This window comes from Schistocerca serialis, chromosome 4 (assembly GCF_023864345.2).
Source record: "Schistocerca serialis cubense isolate TAMUIC-IGC-003099 chromosome 4, iqSchSeri2.2, whole genome shotgun sequence".
Taxonomy (NCBI): Eukaryota; Metazoa; Arthropoda; class Insecta; order Orthoptera; family Acrididae; genus Schistocerca; species Schistocerca serialis.
Genome location: NC_064641.1, coordinates 145,771,693 through 145,788,912, shown reverse-complemented (window position 1 = coordinate 145,788,912; position 17,220 = coordinate 145,771,693). Strand labels below are relative to the sequence as shown.

Below are 17,220 nucleotides of genomic sequence, written 5' to 3'. Positions count from 1 at the left end.
AATGGATTGGATCCTCTGGTCCAACTAAACGATCGTTGACTTGGAATAGTAATGTTTGGCTACTTGGAGACCATTTGCAGCCATTCACGGACTTCATGTTCCTATGACAATGCGCCATGTTACCAGACCACAATTGTTGATGACTGATTTGAAGAAAATTCTGGACAGAGTGTTGGAAATGATATGACACCCAGATAGCTCGACATGAATCAAGTTTATGGAACATACTCGAGATGTTAGTTCGTGCACAGAATCGGGCACTAGCAACACTTTTGCAATTATGGATGGCTGTAGAGTTAGTATGACTCAATATTTCCGCAGGAGACTTCCAGCGACTTGTTGAGTCCGTACCAGTTCGAGTTGCGGCACTGCGCCAGGAAAAATGAGCTCCGACACGATATTAGGAGGTATCCTATGACATTTGTCACGTCAGTGTACAAGGATCGTCTCATAATCCTTGTGTGTCTGTACACACTCGAGCTTCTTAGTGCTGTTACAGTCCAGGAACTTTAATTTATTGCTGCACTGCATTTATGGCTCTCAAGGATATGCGCCAATTATTTGTCTGAAATACAATCTACTTGACGACTGTTGACTACGTTGTCCGATGAGCAGTCCATCATATTTGCATTTAGAATATGTGATGCGTTCTACGCAGGCGATTCTTCCGTGTATATGTTGAAACAAGTGCAAGTGAGACAGATCGTAACGCAATCGCTTTGGCCGTGTGTTGTGGCAGTACATTCAAGAGGATTGATTGGAGTTACCGCCTGCTGTCTCACGTATCTAACATCTCTGGGATACGCAAGGGGCTTTGACGATCACGAACACCTATGGTTACTAGCTGCGAAAGTGATCAAGTAAATTTGGGGAGTGCTCCGCGAAGAGAGTTGTGCTTGCGTTGCCGTTTTCGCACTTCGATAAACGTGTTTGTTTTGTGTTAGAAGTAGTGATATAAATTCTTGCGTTTATTGTAAACAGTTCTGGATTGCATTTATCAACGGCTCTGCAATGGCAGGTATAATATTCGTTAGTTACTTCCCAAGTAATGTGTAATGTTACAATGTTATTCTCGTTAGCACCGAGGGCATGTACGTCTTTTACTTATTCACACATGCTCTCGCCGTTTCTTAATCTATTGTCTCTACTGCCGTGATTCGACATATGTTATTAACGAGTGAGAGGACAGTATGTTTTAAGAAGTGAAATCGTTTCGTGCTGTCTACATATCTAACGATGTTTGTTAAAAGAGACGCAAATTTATGGACAGTACGTATGGACATGAGTGTTTTTTTTAGTGGTAGTTAAGCTTTCCCTGTATTTTCGTTATCCACACCTATGGGAAAGGAACGACCGAAGGGCACAGTAACAAAACACGTCTGGAATGTTCTTTGTGTTCATTTCTTGCATTCTTTTATGTTTCTATTATCATTTGAACTTTGTAAAACCTCGCGAGTGGACATGTCGAACTGAGCACAAAACAATTTTTTACGAGCTTATTTTGTTGATGTTAAGCCCATTAGGGATTACATATCTGGGTGGCCATACGCTCATTAAAATTTTCCCCCTAAGTTATTTGGTGGAGCCCGCTATCAAGTGTTACTAGGCGGTCGTTAAGCATATATGTGTGTATACAACCTTTTCATAACATTTAGTTTCATATTTAATTTTGATGTGTTGAATAATATCTTTTGTCAGTTTTCTCATAACAGTACAATTTCAGTTCGTTTAACAGCCAGATGATTTGAGTTTGATTTGTGTTTTTTTTCGTGTTTAATTTTTAGACGTACTGTGTATCCAATGAAAGTTATATGTAGGAGTGATGTGAATGTTGTTACTGTGAAAGTGCCTCAGGAAACTCACCAGCATTTGAAGTCTTCTACCGCAGACAATAAGGTAAAATCTGAACTTTTAATTTCGCTATGTTACAGTAGGGTATCATAATTTCTCAAATGACAGGAAGTTTGGAACTTGGTATTGTGGTGATACATTGAAAAGAAAATCATTTGATAATCTGCATAGATTTCGTAGTGCTCCGCGTTATTTATTAAAACGGTGTGTAATGTTGTGGAAAACGATGGCTTATTATCGTGTGTAGATAAATTCGCTGCTTGACGTTAGACTCTAATTTTTTGTCCCTATTCAGTGTGCCTTGAGTTACGTTCGTTTGGCATGTGTCATCGCCTCCTAAGCGTACGCCACAGAAAATATTTGTGGAAGACTGCAAATGCATATACCTAGGTAGATAACAAAAAGCTGCAAATAAGAGCAAGGGTAGCGTTTATGCCGAACAAAGGAAATTTGTGATCAGCTGTTCTTGAGCGTCCAGAAGCAGGTCTAGGTTGTAAAACTAAAATAAAATTGTTACCAGTTATTCTACAGTTTCACTGCTAAGTTTTTAATTTGAGGCTCAGTTGTTTTGAAGTGTATTATTCAAGCTTCCTTTGATCATGTTTGCAGTTTATTTTTTATGTTTGTATGTTAACTCTGTATTTGTGTTACTATCAGAAAAGATGCTAATACACTTAATATCTAGTAGTGTAGAAGTGTAAGTTTGATGGTTTGCATATGCCATTAGTGGAAAGTATTATTTTGGTGTCAGAAGCAACTTTGCTTCTATTGCATGCTGCTTGTGTTAATATTTGTGTATGAAACATATGGATAGTGGAACCAAATCTGATACATTACTGCTGCATGGTGAATGACATTCTAGTTGCTTAATTGGTACAACTTAACATGTAAAACATGATCGCGAAGTAACCCAGTGAACTGTAGAAGGGATGTAGATTCTTAATGTAGGCTACTTGCTTTTGATGGACATTTCTTTGAGGGAAATCACTTTGGTTAATACTTTTGCCACTGAAAATTTTTTATTCAGAGTCATTGCTTGAAATTCAGATAGCTGCTGCTTTTTCTTTCTTTCAGTAAGGGGAAAACCACATAGTAAATGAATTTTGTCTTTAATCTGATCTCTAGAGTGTGGAATAAGCAGTTCATGTGTTACATGGCACGTGATTGTCAAGATGGTTTGATTGCGTACATTATACACTACAATCCTTTGTTTTCAGTTTCACAATTGTATTTAAAATTCAGTGTTGTTAATAAATTTTTATGCAATCCACCCAGGCTACATGTAGATCTGTAAGTGTTACCACACTATTAACTAAGAGAAATACGGAAGCGTCCGATCCCACCCGTCTGCTTTGACCCATGACGTCACAAATATGGCGGAAACAAAAACAAACACACACACTTTCCACAAGAAGCCTAATGACACTACCGGGACAAGCGCGGGAAATGGGGTGTTTTGGGTGGGGGGTAAACTAAATATAAACAAATTTAGACGCCTTGCGTAGCTACAACGTGTTAGTGAAGACAGCCATGCATGAATACCCACCCACCTCCCCAGGGGTCGTAACCCCTGCAACCCATAGAAGATATTGATGCTTCAGTGGCTGATTAGTGTTTTTTGTCTTTTTTTAAAAAAAATCTCACGGGATAGAACGAACAGATCAGAAAGATAAATATAATAAACTAAAACAGAAATTGGAGGAAACAGATAATTAAAATAAGTAATAAGTGTTTTTAAATTTAAAAAAAAATCCTCAAGAGATAGAACGAACAGATAAGAAAAGTAAATAAAATAAGATAAAACAGAACTGGAGACAGCCACACTCAAACCAAACTCTGCGCCATCATGACGTCACACACGACAACACCCTTATGTCACGGGTCAAAGCCGATGCGTGGGATCGGACGCTTCTGTCGACCCTAACAAAGTTACACATTTTATGGTTTGGTTTCCCAAAATATATGGTCCATCTACTAGAATGATGGTTGTTAAATACGGATTTCATAAACTAGGTGTTGTGAATGATGACTGGCATCCTGTGTATGTTCTTCACAAAGCCAGAAACTGGCATGCATTTCTCAACATTAATTCACGACATTTTTCTCCCAATTGTAATAATGAGACTTTCAGAAAGTGTAATATAGTGCTCAAATAAAAGTTGATTTTTGTTTAATTGAGGCATTTTCCTTTTCCAGTACTGACATTTTGCTTTTACCAAATCAGTTACCTACTTTTATTTAAGATAAAACAACTTCTTAATTTTCAGTTACAGGGCGAGATTGGATTACCCCCTCCCTAAAATCATGGTTGTGGTGATAGCCTGCTTTGTAGCCTAGCCGTAGGTTGAAAGGAGGCAGTGTAGTTGCGAGTTGGCAAAGCCAACAAATTTGAATGCCAAATAAAGGTTGTAGTAACAGACTGATATGTAATGTAACCTAACGTCCACGTTAATACCATACATAAACTTTAGCACATTTTTCATCATAAAGCCTAAAGCTGAAATTTAGTTTCAGAAAACCATAGGCCTATTAGGTAATGGACAAGTCTTCAATGAGTAGGTATTCTGATACATATTATGTCCATATACCATGCATGAAATATAAAAAATGCGGGGGGGGGGGGTTCAGTATGTAACTTTATCTTAATTTTCCACATTATGTGGACTTGTCTAGCACATCACAGAAAGAAGTATGCTGTGTAGTATTTTGTCATCTGCAAGATGCAAACTTTAAATGTTAAGTCCAATGGGGAAACTTTGATGCACTCTGTGTAGGCTGCTTGGGTTTGTCCTAGTAGTTAGATTGCTTTACTCTATGTCTTCATCTAAATTTATTTACATTGTGTGCGTGTAACACATTGAAGGATAATATGTTGTGATCTGTATTGTACTTAGTGCTGTTGACACAATTTAATCTATTAACCATATGGACACATTGTGATTTTTTAGTGTGTTACTTAATTTTGATGACTTCGACAGATGCAATCTTAGATATAACTGCACTTCCTGAGTGATTAAATGTTATACAAAATGTTTTAGCCATTGTGTATCTTTGATCTGTATCCATTGAAAAGTAAAAATTGATAATGGAGAACAAAGAAAGTGCAACAGCTGCTCGAATGTGTCTGTCTAACAGTACCTATTGTTGCCATCATCCTGTAGCATATTGAGGGTGTGATGTCTGGTGTCATACTTGCACAGATAGAAAGAAACCAGAAGACTGGCAATATTTATTTTGCCTTTATATTAGTTTTGCAATAGAGATTGTAGTGACAGACTGATCTATAGTGCAGTCCGACTCCTAAGTTAGATTAGAAGGTGACAAGATGGTTGAGAACTAGCCAAGCAGTATTGAACACTTCACTTAATCTCAAGTGTATAGACTTTTCCCGCAGAAAACTTTAATTTGAAATGGAAGTGCCAGTGAATGAGACCCAAGCTCTTCATACATTACTCCTTGTATCTTTTTTTTATTATTCCCAGAAATAAAACAATAAACAGTTTCTGATATGTTTTTGATCAGTTAGTGGAATATCTGATAATTATATAGGCTATTTCATGCCAGTTATTTGGTCAGTGGCAGTCCATTAATTAAATTCATTTTCACATTTCTAAGAAAAATGTTTTTAGAAATTACATTATTTCATTTCAAAGATGAATATTGGATCAGTGAAGTACAGAATCTTTGGGTTCAGTCACAGTCGGAACTTAATGTGCGGTATATGAAAGTTCGCCGAGACCAGATTTGTGTCTGTGCTTATCCTGTTTCTTGTCACCCATTATGTTGTGTTATTGTGAGATCACAACTTCCTATCTCTTCTGATTTTGAGAGTATTGTTTGTGAAAACTGAATTTGCACGAGAGTTTTAAGATATAATGCTGTCATTTATTTGGCGTATTAGCCAAATTCTTTGTTTATGTGGATCAGCCAAAAGTTGTTTTTCCAACAATCTCCTTTGACCTGTGACATAACAGTGTAGTGTCATGTGATGTCATGGTTGCACCACGTTTTTGAGTCTGTTCATGTTTGTAGATGGTTTGTTGTTGTATTTGGTGGTGCTGTCTTGTGGTGGATGTTTCTGTTTCAAAGTTGTTTGTTAGATATGTTCGTGACCCATTTGATGTTGTGAGTCCAGTGTGTTAGGTTGTTATTGGAAGTGATTATGTCAGTTTATTAGTGAGTTACTTTGATTTTCAGTATTGTCACTGAAGGATTTGTGTGTTTGTGTGGATTTATTAGTGGTGTGTTTTATGGATGCAGATTTAATATTTTTCTTTCTTTGTCAGTCATGTATGTGGTGCAGAAATTTAGTAGTAGGCTATTGTTTGTTGCTGCAGTCAAGTTCCTACAGTTATATGTGACTGTGGCCTTGCTTGATAAATATTTTTTGTGGTTTTATTTATAATTATTGTAGTATGTATGGTATTTATGTTTATGTTTGTATATATCGAAATTTGTGGTGGTGAAGGATTTCACAAATTTTGGGGCTTTTCTTGTTAGTGTTTGGTAATTGTGTTGGTTTGTAGGTATTGTGGATATTAGTTTACCATTGTTTGTTAGGTTATGTTTTGTTATTTGCTATGTGAGATGGTTTTCTTGGTTTTACACTGAACTTGGTTTTACATAGTTGGGGTAAGTGGGAGATTTTGATAACAGACTTGATAATTTGAGTTAGCTTTGGGTACTGTAGGCCATGTAGGTCTATTGAAATTTGTGATACTGGGTTTTTAAGTTTTGTTTGAGTTCCTGGTATTGTGACCTGGATTTGAGCCGTATATGTCGAGCAAAGTTTGCAGAATTTTTTGGTTATGAATGTTGAGACATCCATGTGGTTGATGTTTGGGTTAATATTTGTTTCAGAATGACATTGTTACTCTTATTGTCGTATCTTTAGTTTTGCCCCACCCAAAATCTCCTACTCCCCCGTTGTCATGTTAGTTTCATTTATTGCTGGAGTTAAATATATTGGTGTTAATTATTGTTTGTTTGTGGGTGTTACGACTGAGGCAAGGGATACCATATTATATACTTCTGAAATGGGGGGTGTCTGCCATCTTGATGACAACACGGGTCAAAACACACATTTGGAATCACAACTTTAAGTTTTTCCATTTTTGTGGGCAGTGAAATTATTGTTTCCTTTATATTTTCTGGGACACTTTTAACTTTGGAGTGACATTTGCTGAGCTGTGCTACATGAGCCTATTTAATCTGCATTTCCTTTTGATGCTTTGGTAGTTCCAGCTTCACATCCCTATTTATTGGCTGTTTATCCTTGATTTCTGATGCTGCTTGCCCTGAGATATGCAGGCTAGGTCATTAGAATGGAATTAGTGTTACTCATCTGAAATTACATTTTGATTTCCTCATAGTGCTTGTATCTTTTACATAGTCTTCAACATCTTGTGCCATTTATTTTCAAAAGTTCAGAGGAATACTACTACTACTACTACTACTACTACTTACACCTAGTGGTAGTTGTAATAATATAATCTTGTACAGTTATATAGGATTTCTCAGCTTAATACAAAGAAAAATGTAAGTCATATTCTGACAGAGCAGGTGTATGGCCTAAATCAGTATGGCCGAATAAACCATAAGTCTCCCGTCTTCTGAATTGGAAGCTAATTTTTTAATTTGCTGTACATCATTCACTTGCACCTAATGTACTGTGGTCTTATGTTTGCACACACTAGGAACAAGTTGGTTTAATAACTTGAAAAGTTCATTAGTACTTTGACGAGTTATGATGTAAAATATTCAAGTCCACTGATGAGGACTTTCTAATATACCAGAACCCATACACTGTTTTGGCTGAAAAAGAACTGATACACCATTTTTGCTGAAAAGAATTATAATAAAAAATTTGCACTAAGCATTACAGTTTTTAAAACTACACATTCTGGACACTGCTGCACTGTCTTTAACTCTGCAACATTATGTATGATCATTTCCAGATGACCCAAGCAGGAAGAGTACCATGTGTTCCCAAAATAAAGCCCTACAAGTGTTTTGGTTTATCAGTCAAGGCATCAGTTATTGATTGATTCCCAGTCCATTAAAATTTCATTACTTTTGTACCTCCGAGATGGCTGTGAATATGTGTGTGGCCTTTGGAGTTGCTAGAATTGGTGGATTATGGGAATCGAAAGCAATATTCCATGGAAATAAGTGGCCACTTTTCAATAAGTCACTCTGTCATTTAGATTAGTACTGTGTGTGATGCATAAATTTATGCTATTCAAAAGGAAGGTGAGAAAATAAGTGGAAATACGGAAGCGTCCGATCCCGCCCGTCTGCTTTGACCCATGACGTCACAAATATGGCGGAAACAAAAACAAACACACACACTTTCCACAAGAAGCCTAATGACATTAACGGGACAAGCGCGGGAAATGGGGTGTTTTGGGTGGGGGGCAAACTAAATATAAACAAATTTAGACGCCTTGCGTAGCTACAACGTGTTAGTGAAGACAGCCATGCATGAATACCCACCCACCTCCCCAGAGGTCGTAACCCCTGCAACCCATAGAAGATAAAGATGCTTCAGTAGCTGATTAGTGTTTTTTGTCTTTTAAAAAAAAAAAATCTCACGGGATAGAACGAACAGATCAGAAAAGTAAATAAAATAAGATAAAACAGAACTGGAGACAGCCACACTCGAACCAAACTCCGCGCCGTCGTGACGTCACACACGACAGCACCCTTACGTCACGGGTCAAAGCCGACGCGTGGGATCGGTCGCTTCTGTCGACCCAAATAAGTCACAATAGCAGGAAATTAATTACTTGCTCTGAATTTGTGTCCTGTGGTCAATAGTGGGAGCACGTCCAATGAAATGTGATGTCAAACTGAAGCACTTGGTGTATTTGAAACACATTCTTTCATGTGCAAATGTCTTAATCACTGTTGATAGATATTACAGGTAATTGGTTTTGACTCTAATGAGCCATCATCAGAACCAGTATATTGTTCCTTTCATATCATTATAAAGTGCTCATTAATAGATTGATTTTGAAGTTACCCCAGTGAGTGCTACATGACGACATGTATGGAAAGAAAAGTATACTGCCTCTGATGATGATTAGATTTGAAACTGATTAACTGTCATTTATCCATCAGATACAGTTATGATATTTGTGAATAAAATAGGTAACGCATCCAATAGGGAACAGGATTCAAAACATGGAAGGTAGCTTTCTTAACATTCAAAACAAAGAGAGGCAAATAGTTTTCTGTTGGGTGCCAGGGTATGTGGGAGTTATAAGCAACACTATAGCAGCTGATGCAGGCATAGAGGCATTAGTGGTAGCACTGTTGATGTGATCCTGTCCCTGTGCATGCTCTTATCTCGCTGATAAAGAAGGAAAACTGAGTCAGTGAGAAGACAAATGGTTGAAGGCAATGAACAAGCTACAACCAATAGTATTTGACCATGGTGCATATCCTTCAAACCACAGAGATGCAGGGAAGTAGCACTCACCAAACCCATAGGAAATTGGCCCGTATCCCACATTCTAACAACCCTACCACAACAAAGGTCAAAATTTAATAATGATTGTGGTGTTTCTCACGCTGCTAAATACTGCATTTTTGGGCAACAACAAAGTTATTATGTGGCAGGTGTCATTAGAGCACAGTTAATAAAGTCATTTCATGTAGCAATGAATAAACTAGGCACTCATCTTTTCGTGTTTCCCACGCTGGTCTCGTTGTAAAATCATGGCTCAATCGTCGAAAATCTAGGTGGTGATGATTCCAAGCTCGGATGCAAAGAGGCCTAGGTTTTATTCTGCTATGTTCAAAAGTTCTGTAGATGCGCTTCACAAGCCATTCTTGAAGATTAAACCTTTCAAAGTTAGCACAATGGCGATGTAAAAAAATAATCAGCACTCCGAATTTAAGTTACACTTCCTTTTTATTGCAATGTCACGTAACACACAAAACATCACTTCACGATACAAAACATACTTGAAAACATCTTCCTCACTGTTAAAGTTCACATTTTATAAGCTGACTACAATATGCGTCTTTCCAACATGACGTCCAACACTTGACTTTTTCAACGTCCAACTCTCTAACAACTAACTGCTAACCGCTTACGCGCCCAAAATTCAGAGTTAAAAGTACGACAAAGATCATAGTGACAAAAGAAAGAATACACATAAGAATAATATCATTGCAATATAAACATATCGATGTATCAAAAATGAAATCAAATCTGAATGTTGTCTCAGAAATATGTTAAGTATTCTACAAAAACACAGTAGAACATTGCTGGTATCGAGAGATTGAGTTGAAGTGCCGTAATGGTTACGTAATTCAAGTACCATTACAACATCTACCTTTAGAGCAAACAATACTTGCAATGTAACATCATCTTTACACTATAGATTTACAGATGCCTTTATTCTTTCTTGAGAAGACGGCACTCACAGATATCTCAGCAATTTGGTATCACTTTTATCTGGTGAGAAAGCAGATGTTGCTAAACTTTTAAAAATTTTGTTGAGATGAACCTCTTTCATAAGTTATCAGGGAAGCAGTTGTAATGTGTACCAGATTGACTAGTCCATTTTTGTACATGGCTCATCTATTTTTGTGAGGAGATCAGTCTGTCACGTCATTCTGTATTGCTATTTTAGCTTTGATCTACTCTTATCTTTACCTTTTCCTTTACTTTGCCATTGATGGATTGGCTTGTGTGCCTCAATGATACAGATACCGTACCAAAGTGCAATCACTTCGGAGGGGTATCTGTTGAGAGGCCAGACAAATGTGTGGTTCCTGAAGAGGGACAGCAGGCTTTTCAGTAGCTGCAGGGGCAGCAGTCTGGATTATTCTAACATTGACCAAAATGGCCTTCCTGTGCTGGGGTTGCGAAGTGCTGAAAGCAAGGGGAAACTACACTTGTTACTTTTCCCAAGGGCATGCGGCTCTACTGTAGGATTAAATGATGGTGGCAGCCTTTTGCTTAAAATATTCCAGAGATAAAATAGTCCCCCATTTGGATCTCTGGGTGGGGCTACTCAGGAGGATATCGGCATCAGGAGAAACAAAACTGATGCTTTATGTATCTGAGTGTGGATTGTTAGATCTCTTAATGGTGTGGGTGGGTTAGAAAATTTAAAAAGGGAAATGGATAGGTTGAAGTTCAATGTAGTGGGACTTAGTGAAGCTCAATGGAAGGAGGAACAGAGCTTTTGGTCAGGTGAATACCAGGTTATAAATATAAAATGAAATAGGAGTAGTGCTGGGGTGGAGTTAATAATGAATAAGAAAATAGTAATGCAGGTTACAGCATAGTGAATGCATAATCGTAGCCAAGATAGATATGAAGATCACACCCACCATAGTAGTACAAGTTTTATATACCAACTTGCTCTGCAGATAATCAAGAGACTGAAGGAACTATGACAAGATAAAATAATTATTTACATAGTTAATGAAGATGAAAATTTAATTGTAATGGGGACTGGAATTAGATGGTAGGAAAAGGAAGGAAGGAAAAATTGTAGGTGAATATGGACTGGGGGAAAGGAATGAAAGAGGAAGCTGCCTGTCAGAATTTTGCACAGAGCATAATTTAATCATTGCTAACACTTGGTTTAAGAATCTTGAAGGAAGGTTGTATACATGGAAGAGACATGGAGACACCTGAAGGTTTCATATCGATTGTACAGTGATAAGACAGAGATTTTGGAACCAGATTTTAAGTTGTAAGACATTTCCAGCGGCAGATATGGACTCTAACCGCAGAACTGTAGATTAAAACTGAAGAAACTGCAAAAGGTAGAAAATTAAGGAGATGGGACCGGGATAAGTTGAAAGAACCAGAGGTGGTTGAGAATTTCAGAGGGAACATTAGATAAAAACTGACCAGAACAAGGGAAAGGAATAAAATTCAAGATGAATGGGTAGCTTTAAGAGATGAAATAATGAAGGCAGCAGAGACTCAAATAGGTAAAAAAAAAAAAAATAGGTATAGTAGAAACCCTTGGATAACACAGGAGATACTGACTGTATCTGATGATAACAGAAAATATAAAAATGCAATTGAAAGATAATACAAAAGTCTAAAAAAATGAGACAGGCAGGAAGTGCAATGGTTAAGCAGGAATGGTTAGAGGACAAATGTAAGGATGTAGAAGCATGTATCACAAGGGGAACGATGGATACTGCCGATGGCATAGTCCATATCAATTCAGGCAGGCTAGGAAAAAATCTTACCTTCATACTCTCAGATGTTATTGAATTTAGCATTTGTTAAAATGAAGGACTAAGTAAGGCAAACATATTTTTTTTTCCTCTCAAAAAAATTTTGGCTCGGAGATAGAGCCATCCAAAGATGACACTGCGAATACCATTTTTAAGATGCGAATTTTGGAAAAAAATTTGAAATGCTGTATCTCTGTAACAGTTCTATATATTTTGTTGTCTTTTTTTGTTTCAAAGATAATTGCTTTATGTTTGCGAAGAAATCCTCCATTTGGACTTGTGTCAAAGTTCTTTTACTATAGCGTTCTTAACTTTTTTCTAATTTATGGATTTTTTCTTTTTTTGCAAAAATGCCAATCCATAGACTTTTGTTTTTTTCTGTTGATTAGTATCATATTCCCTGAAAAGGAGCGCTTCTGCTTTTAGCTTGAACAAGTTTTAACTCATAAAAATCAAAACCTAGCCTTATTTAACATAATTTTAGTTATGAAAGATGAGTAAGAGGCTCATTTTTCAAACATTTAAATGGTTCTTCAGCATATGTGAAAGGTCCAAAGACTTAAAGGTTTCAATTCTGTGCATTCTGTTTTGTACTGAAATTAGCCAGTCAGTGAACTAAAAATGTGTACCACTGCTTCAGTATCTTCCTTTGATATAGTGTGATGCTTTCCTGTTGAACCAATAGGAACTGGAGCACTTAGCAGTCTTCAAGACATTGTGAACAGGAAGTTGAACACTGATGGCGTTGTTGCTGTCCTTCAGCTGGAAACCTATAACTAGCAGCTGTCCATGTGATAGCATAAAGTTCACTACAATTTCATTTAACTCATAACTGGTGTCTATAATCTGTGCAATCCACCAGTCACAGTGATACACACACACACACACACACACACACACACACACACACACACACCACAATCATCCCTCTTCTCAGGTTGTGAATCTGAATAGTATCCTGCTGTTTCTGGGGTGTTGGCTGAACGAACGAAATTTCTTCTTTTTTGTTCTTTAATGTGCATGCCATGAGTTTGCCCACTGTGAGTCCAAAGATGTGTCTTCTGAATTTCTTTCACAGGATTACTTTGTTTGGACCATTCTTCCTTTTTTCTGCTCACGGAATTCTTCAATTTCTTCTTTGGACAAAAGAATGAGGGCTGTGGATGTGTCAGATTTCATGACTCTCGTAAAATCCTCAGCATTCTGAATCACAGTTGTACTTGGACTGGAAAGATTGTTTCGTAGCATGGTGCCTCAGCTGGCCTCCTACACCATCACAATGCCCCTTCCTGTGACCAGTAGCACTGTATACCAAGTCAGTTGGCACAAAGTACTTACTCAGTTCAAACAGCTGGTAACGATTTTTAAAATGTCTAGGAGCACCATCAGAAATAATGATGATCTTCTCTGTCCCTGTTTGCAGTTGAAGAATTTTGCACATTGGTAGCAAAGCATGTGCCGAGTCATGTCCTGCGCCATCACTTATAACTGCAGCACTTGTGGTCTTGTTTTGAAAATATGTCACTACTGTGAAAATTGAAATTTGGTCATTACTCCGATTATACCCTTGTACTTCTTCTGGGAGAATTACAGACCAGTTTTTAGCAAATTCAAAGTAAAACACTAAACATAGTTCTTCAGCCTGTACACACCCTTTCACTTCTGCAATGTGTTGTTGTTTCAGTTTCTTCAGATGCTGATGTGTTACTGCTTTCACTGACCACTTACTAAATTCAACAATGAAACTGTCAAAGGCAACAGTTTTCTTGATTAGTTTATTTTACTTCCATGTCACATATGTAATTTCTGCAGAGTTATCTGCTGTTTCTTCCAGACCAAGTTTCTGTAAAGACAGTCTTCCCTTTCCAGGGCAGTCACCACATACTTGAAACAACCAAGTCTCTCGCTTTACATCGCAGACTACTAATGACTTCATACTACCAACCAAGGTGTCATAGGTCAAGTGCCCTAGTAAGTTCTTTAAAGCTACCCCATGAAGTTCAAAATTTCCACAGTACACACACGAACAGACATCTCTAGGTGGGTGTGGAACTACCCACGTAGGTCGTAGTGCATAAAATTTTGATCTTCCAATATGTGAAGTTGTATAGTTGCTCTTATAAATTGCAAAAGTTTCTTTAATACTGCAAGTCATGTACCTCTTCACTTTCACAACTTTTTGACCGTCAACTGTTACAGTTATAGTATCTTTTTTGTTGGCACTCTGGCGCGAACAGTCCCATTTATCTTCCAGATAAAATAACTACACTATTTGAACTTGAGCTGCTTCTACGGGGTGACTGTAATAGGGATCTGATCTTCCAAAGACTCCTTTTACAGATCTCACATTTCTTGATTTGTCTACCATGTACTTTGATACTGATGGAATGTAGTTCAGAATTGTTTTCTTTGAAAATGTCTCTGGAATAATAGTTAAAACTGGCACCTTTTCACTTTAGGATGCACATTATTCAACTGCTGAATTGATGTTTGTGAAAAATTCCTGGAAAGAGGTGCAAGAGTACTTTGGTTCATTTTCTTCTGAAGATGGAATTTCTACTTTGAAGAGAGTGGTCAGTTTTGCTGCAGTGTATTTATCACAGTCTAACATAACAGTCACGACACTCGCTGCTGTAAAAATTGTTACCGTTTGACAGATGGAGCGACACTAGCGATCCAAGGGGAGAGTAAGGTGAACATCAGACGCGTTGTAAGCATAATGTTTGTTTTCCAACCATTTCCTATGTAATTTACGAAATATTTGAGTTATTTTCTTGCCTCCAGTGGTTTGTTTAGTATCAGAAGGCATATGTGTTCTAAAAATGATTCCAAAATAAGTGCAAGTATGGACAAAAACCATGAATTGAGTGGCAAGCTACAACACATTCGTGAAGAAACACTTGTGACGTTGGATAGAATTGCAGTTTACCACATTTATATCAAAAGAATATAAACACACAGATTCGCACGTAAGCAGCACAGATATGTTCCTCTACATGCAAAAGCGATAGACAGCTCATTTATCGTTCTGTAGACCTACTGTGTCTGTCACTATCACCTGTTGCCACAAGTACGACCTTCATCTTTATATTCTAATAAGTGGGACAAGCAACTGCCAAACAGTGGGAGAAATATGTTGAAAACATTATAATGAGCTGATTACATTACATTTCACGCAAAACCAAATATTTGAATAATTTTCAGACAGTCTGTCAGTGAACAAGGTGCTAACAAAATAATGTCATCACACGAAGGAAAGAAGGAAAATTAAGTGACTAATAACAGAAGTGAATGAAATATGTACTAAACATTATGCTTTTGTAAGACACAAATAACTGCACTTAATCTAACCACTTTATCGTCAAAGCCGGTCTGTGTTGACGATTCACACGAAACTGACACTGATCCATGGAGAGTTGAACTGGCTGCTTCTGTGTTGTAGAACTGTTTTACAGCTTTAGATAGATTGCCGAATCTTTGTGGCAGTTTCCCCTTCATCGTCAGTTGAGGTGGCTTATTTGGGATGTCAAACAGCGTGGGTACTGCATTCCACACGAGTTTATTATTGTCTGCGTTCATGAACTGGTTTTGTTCGAAATGTAGCGAACTAAACCTAATATTATTATACAGGTAAACTTGGTCTTTTTTCAAAAGGTATTCTCGTCTGCTATTAACTAGCCATTTTCTGCTCCTAAAACGAAACATTAATCATTGCAAACATGTATTTTGCAAGTGAATCCTGACGATACAGTTTAGTAACATGATAGTACATATCTGTCAGGATCCTTAGGAAACCTAAAAAATGACAGCTGTGGTGTCTTCTACCTATTGTTGCTGCAATTTATTGCACCACAAACGCTCCCGCTTGTAAAAACCATTGTATAAATCAAAATAAACAACCACTATTCGCTTTCACGATCGTGCCCAATTCACAGTTTAAGTTACTGACCGCTTGGGGTGCTGCTGGCGCGGTAGGCAACAAAATCGAGGCGAAGTGTCGCGACTGTTATGTTAGACTGTGGTATTTATCCATAGCTTTAGTAATTTCTCTGTACTTTCTTGATGCATAGAGCTTATGACTCAACTTCACTGACCACGGTTTCTTAACAGGACTAACACCTATTTCAGTTGACTGATTGAGGGTATTTAATTTTTCCTCTGTCGATGCAAAATTGCATTATCTGCACCACAGGAGGCTTCATCTTGTTCAGAGACTATCATTGTTGTTATGCTGTTATAACATTTAAAACACAAGAAGTCGTCACTGGAAACATCTTCACTTTCAAACACAGTCTTCGGATGAGAACACTTATTTCCATCCTGAACAAAGTCTTATTTTGTTTGTCTTATTTATCACTCTTTTTATGGATATATAAATAGTCAGCACACTTCACTCTCCTGTGGCCCCAGTCAGAAGACATTTCAAACAGTCCTTTTCACAAAACACACTGCAACTGTGTGTCAACTGGCAATATCCTCACGAAAACACAGAACTCACTGGACGATCTCAGATTTCTTAGAAGCCTCTTCAGTAAACAAATTAGCACTGAACAACTATAATACAAAAACCTGCGATGAACAGCCACGACAAAGAAACTGACAAGAAACTACAACAAACTGTAAGAGATAACTGCAACAACGAAAAAAAAGAAACAACTTCAGTGAAGGCATACACTACCCTTGAAAGTTAAAAAATGGTTTTTTGAAATAAAACTTATCCAACTTAAAAGATCTCCTTTACAGACAATATAGTACTACATGGTACTAATCAACAGAAAAAATTCTAACTTCTCTGGATGGGCATTTTTGAAAAAAAAAATGTAAATTATAAAAAAAAAATTCAAAAGTCGACAGGAAAAGAACTTCGACAGATATGTTCAAACAGAGGATACCATTGTAATCATAAAGCAATTATCTGTCAAATAAAAGAAACTGTAACAAAATATCTAGAACTGTTACATAGATACAGAATTAAAATTTTTTTTTTCTGAAATTCGCATCTTCATAATGGTGTTTGCAGTGTCATCATTGGAAGCCTGCATTTTCGGGCAGGAATTTTTTTGGCGAAAACAAAAAAAAAAATCATGTTCCATACTTACTCCTGAATTTTAACATATGCTAAAGTCAATAACATCAGGGACTATGAAGGTA

General features: G+C 37.3%; 1 protein-coding gene across 5 annotated transcripts in view; it reads left to right on the top strand.

Annotated features, from left to right (window-relative positions):
* The first annotated feature begins 799 nt into the window (after positions 1-799).
* LOC126473733 (CCR4-NOT transcription complex subunit 7) overlaps positions 800-17,220 on the top strand; it is a 130,258-nt gene continuing 113,837 nt past the window's right edge. For 2 of the 5 annotated variants that reach the window (XM_050100982.1, XM_050100980.1), the window contains exon 1: positions 800-1,018. In XM_050100982.1, coding sequence (XP_049956939.1) covers positions 1,012-1,018 — 7 coding nt within the window. In that variant the 5' untranslated portion in view covers positions 800-1,011. Of the gene's footprint in view, positions 1,019-1,784; positions 1,897-17,220 lie in introns of those variants that run through there. The other 3 variants (XM_050100979.1, XM_050100978.1, XM_050100981.1) reach the window with 3 other exon arrangements.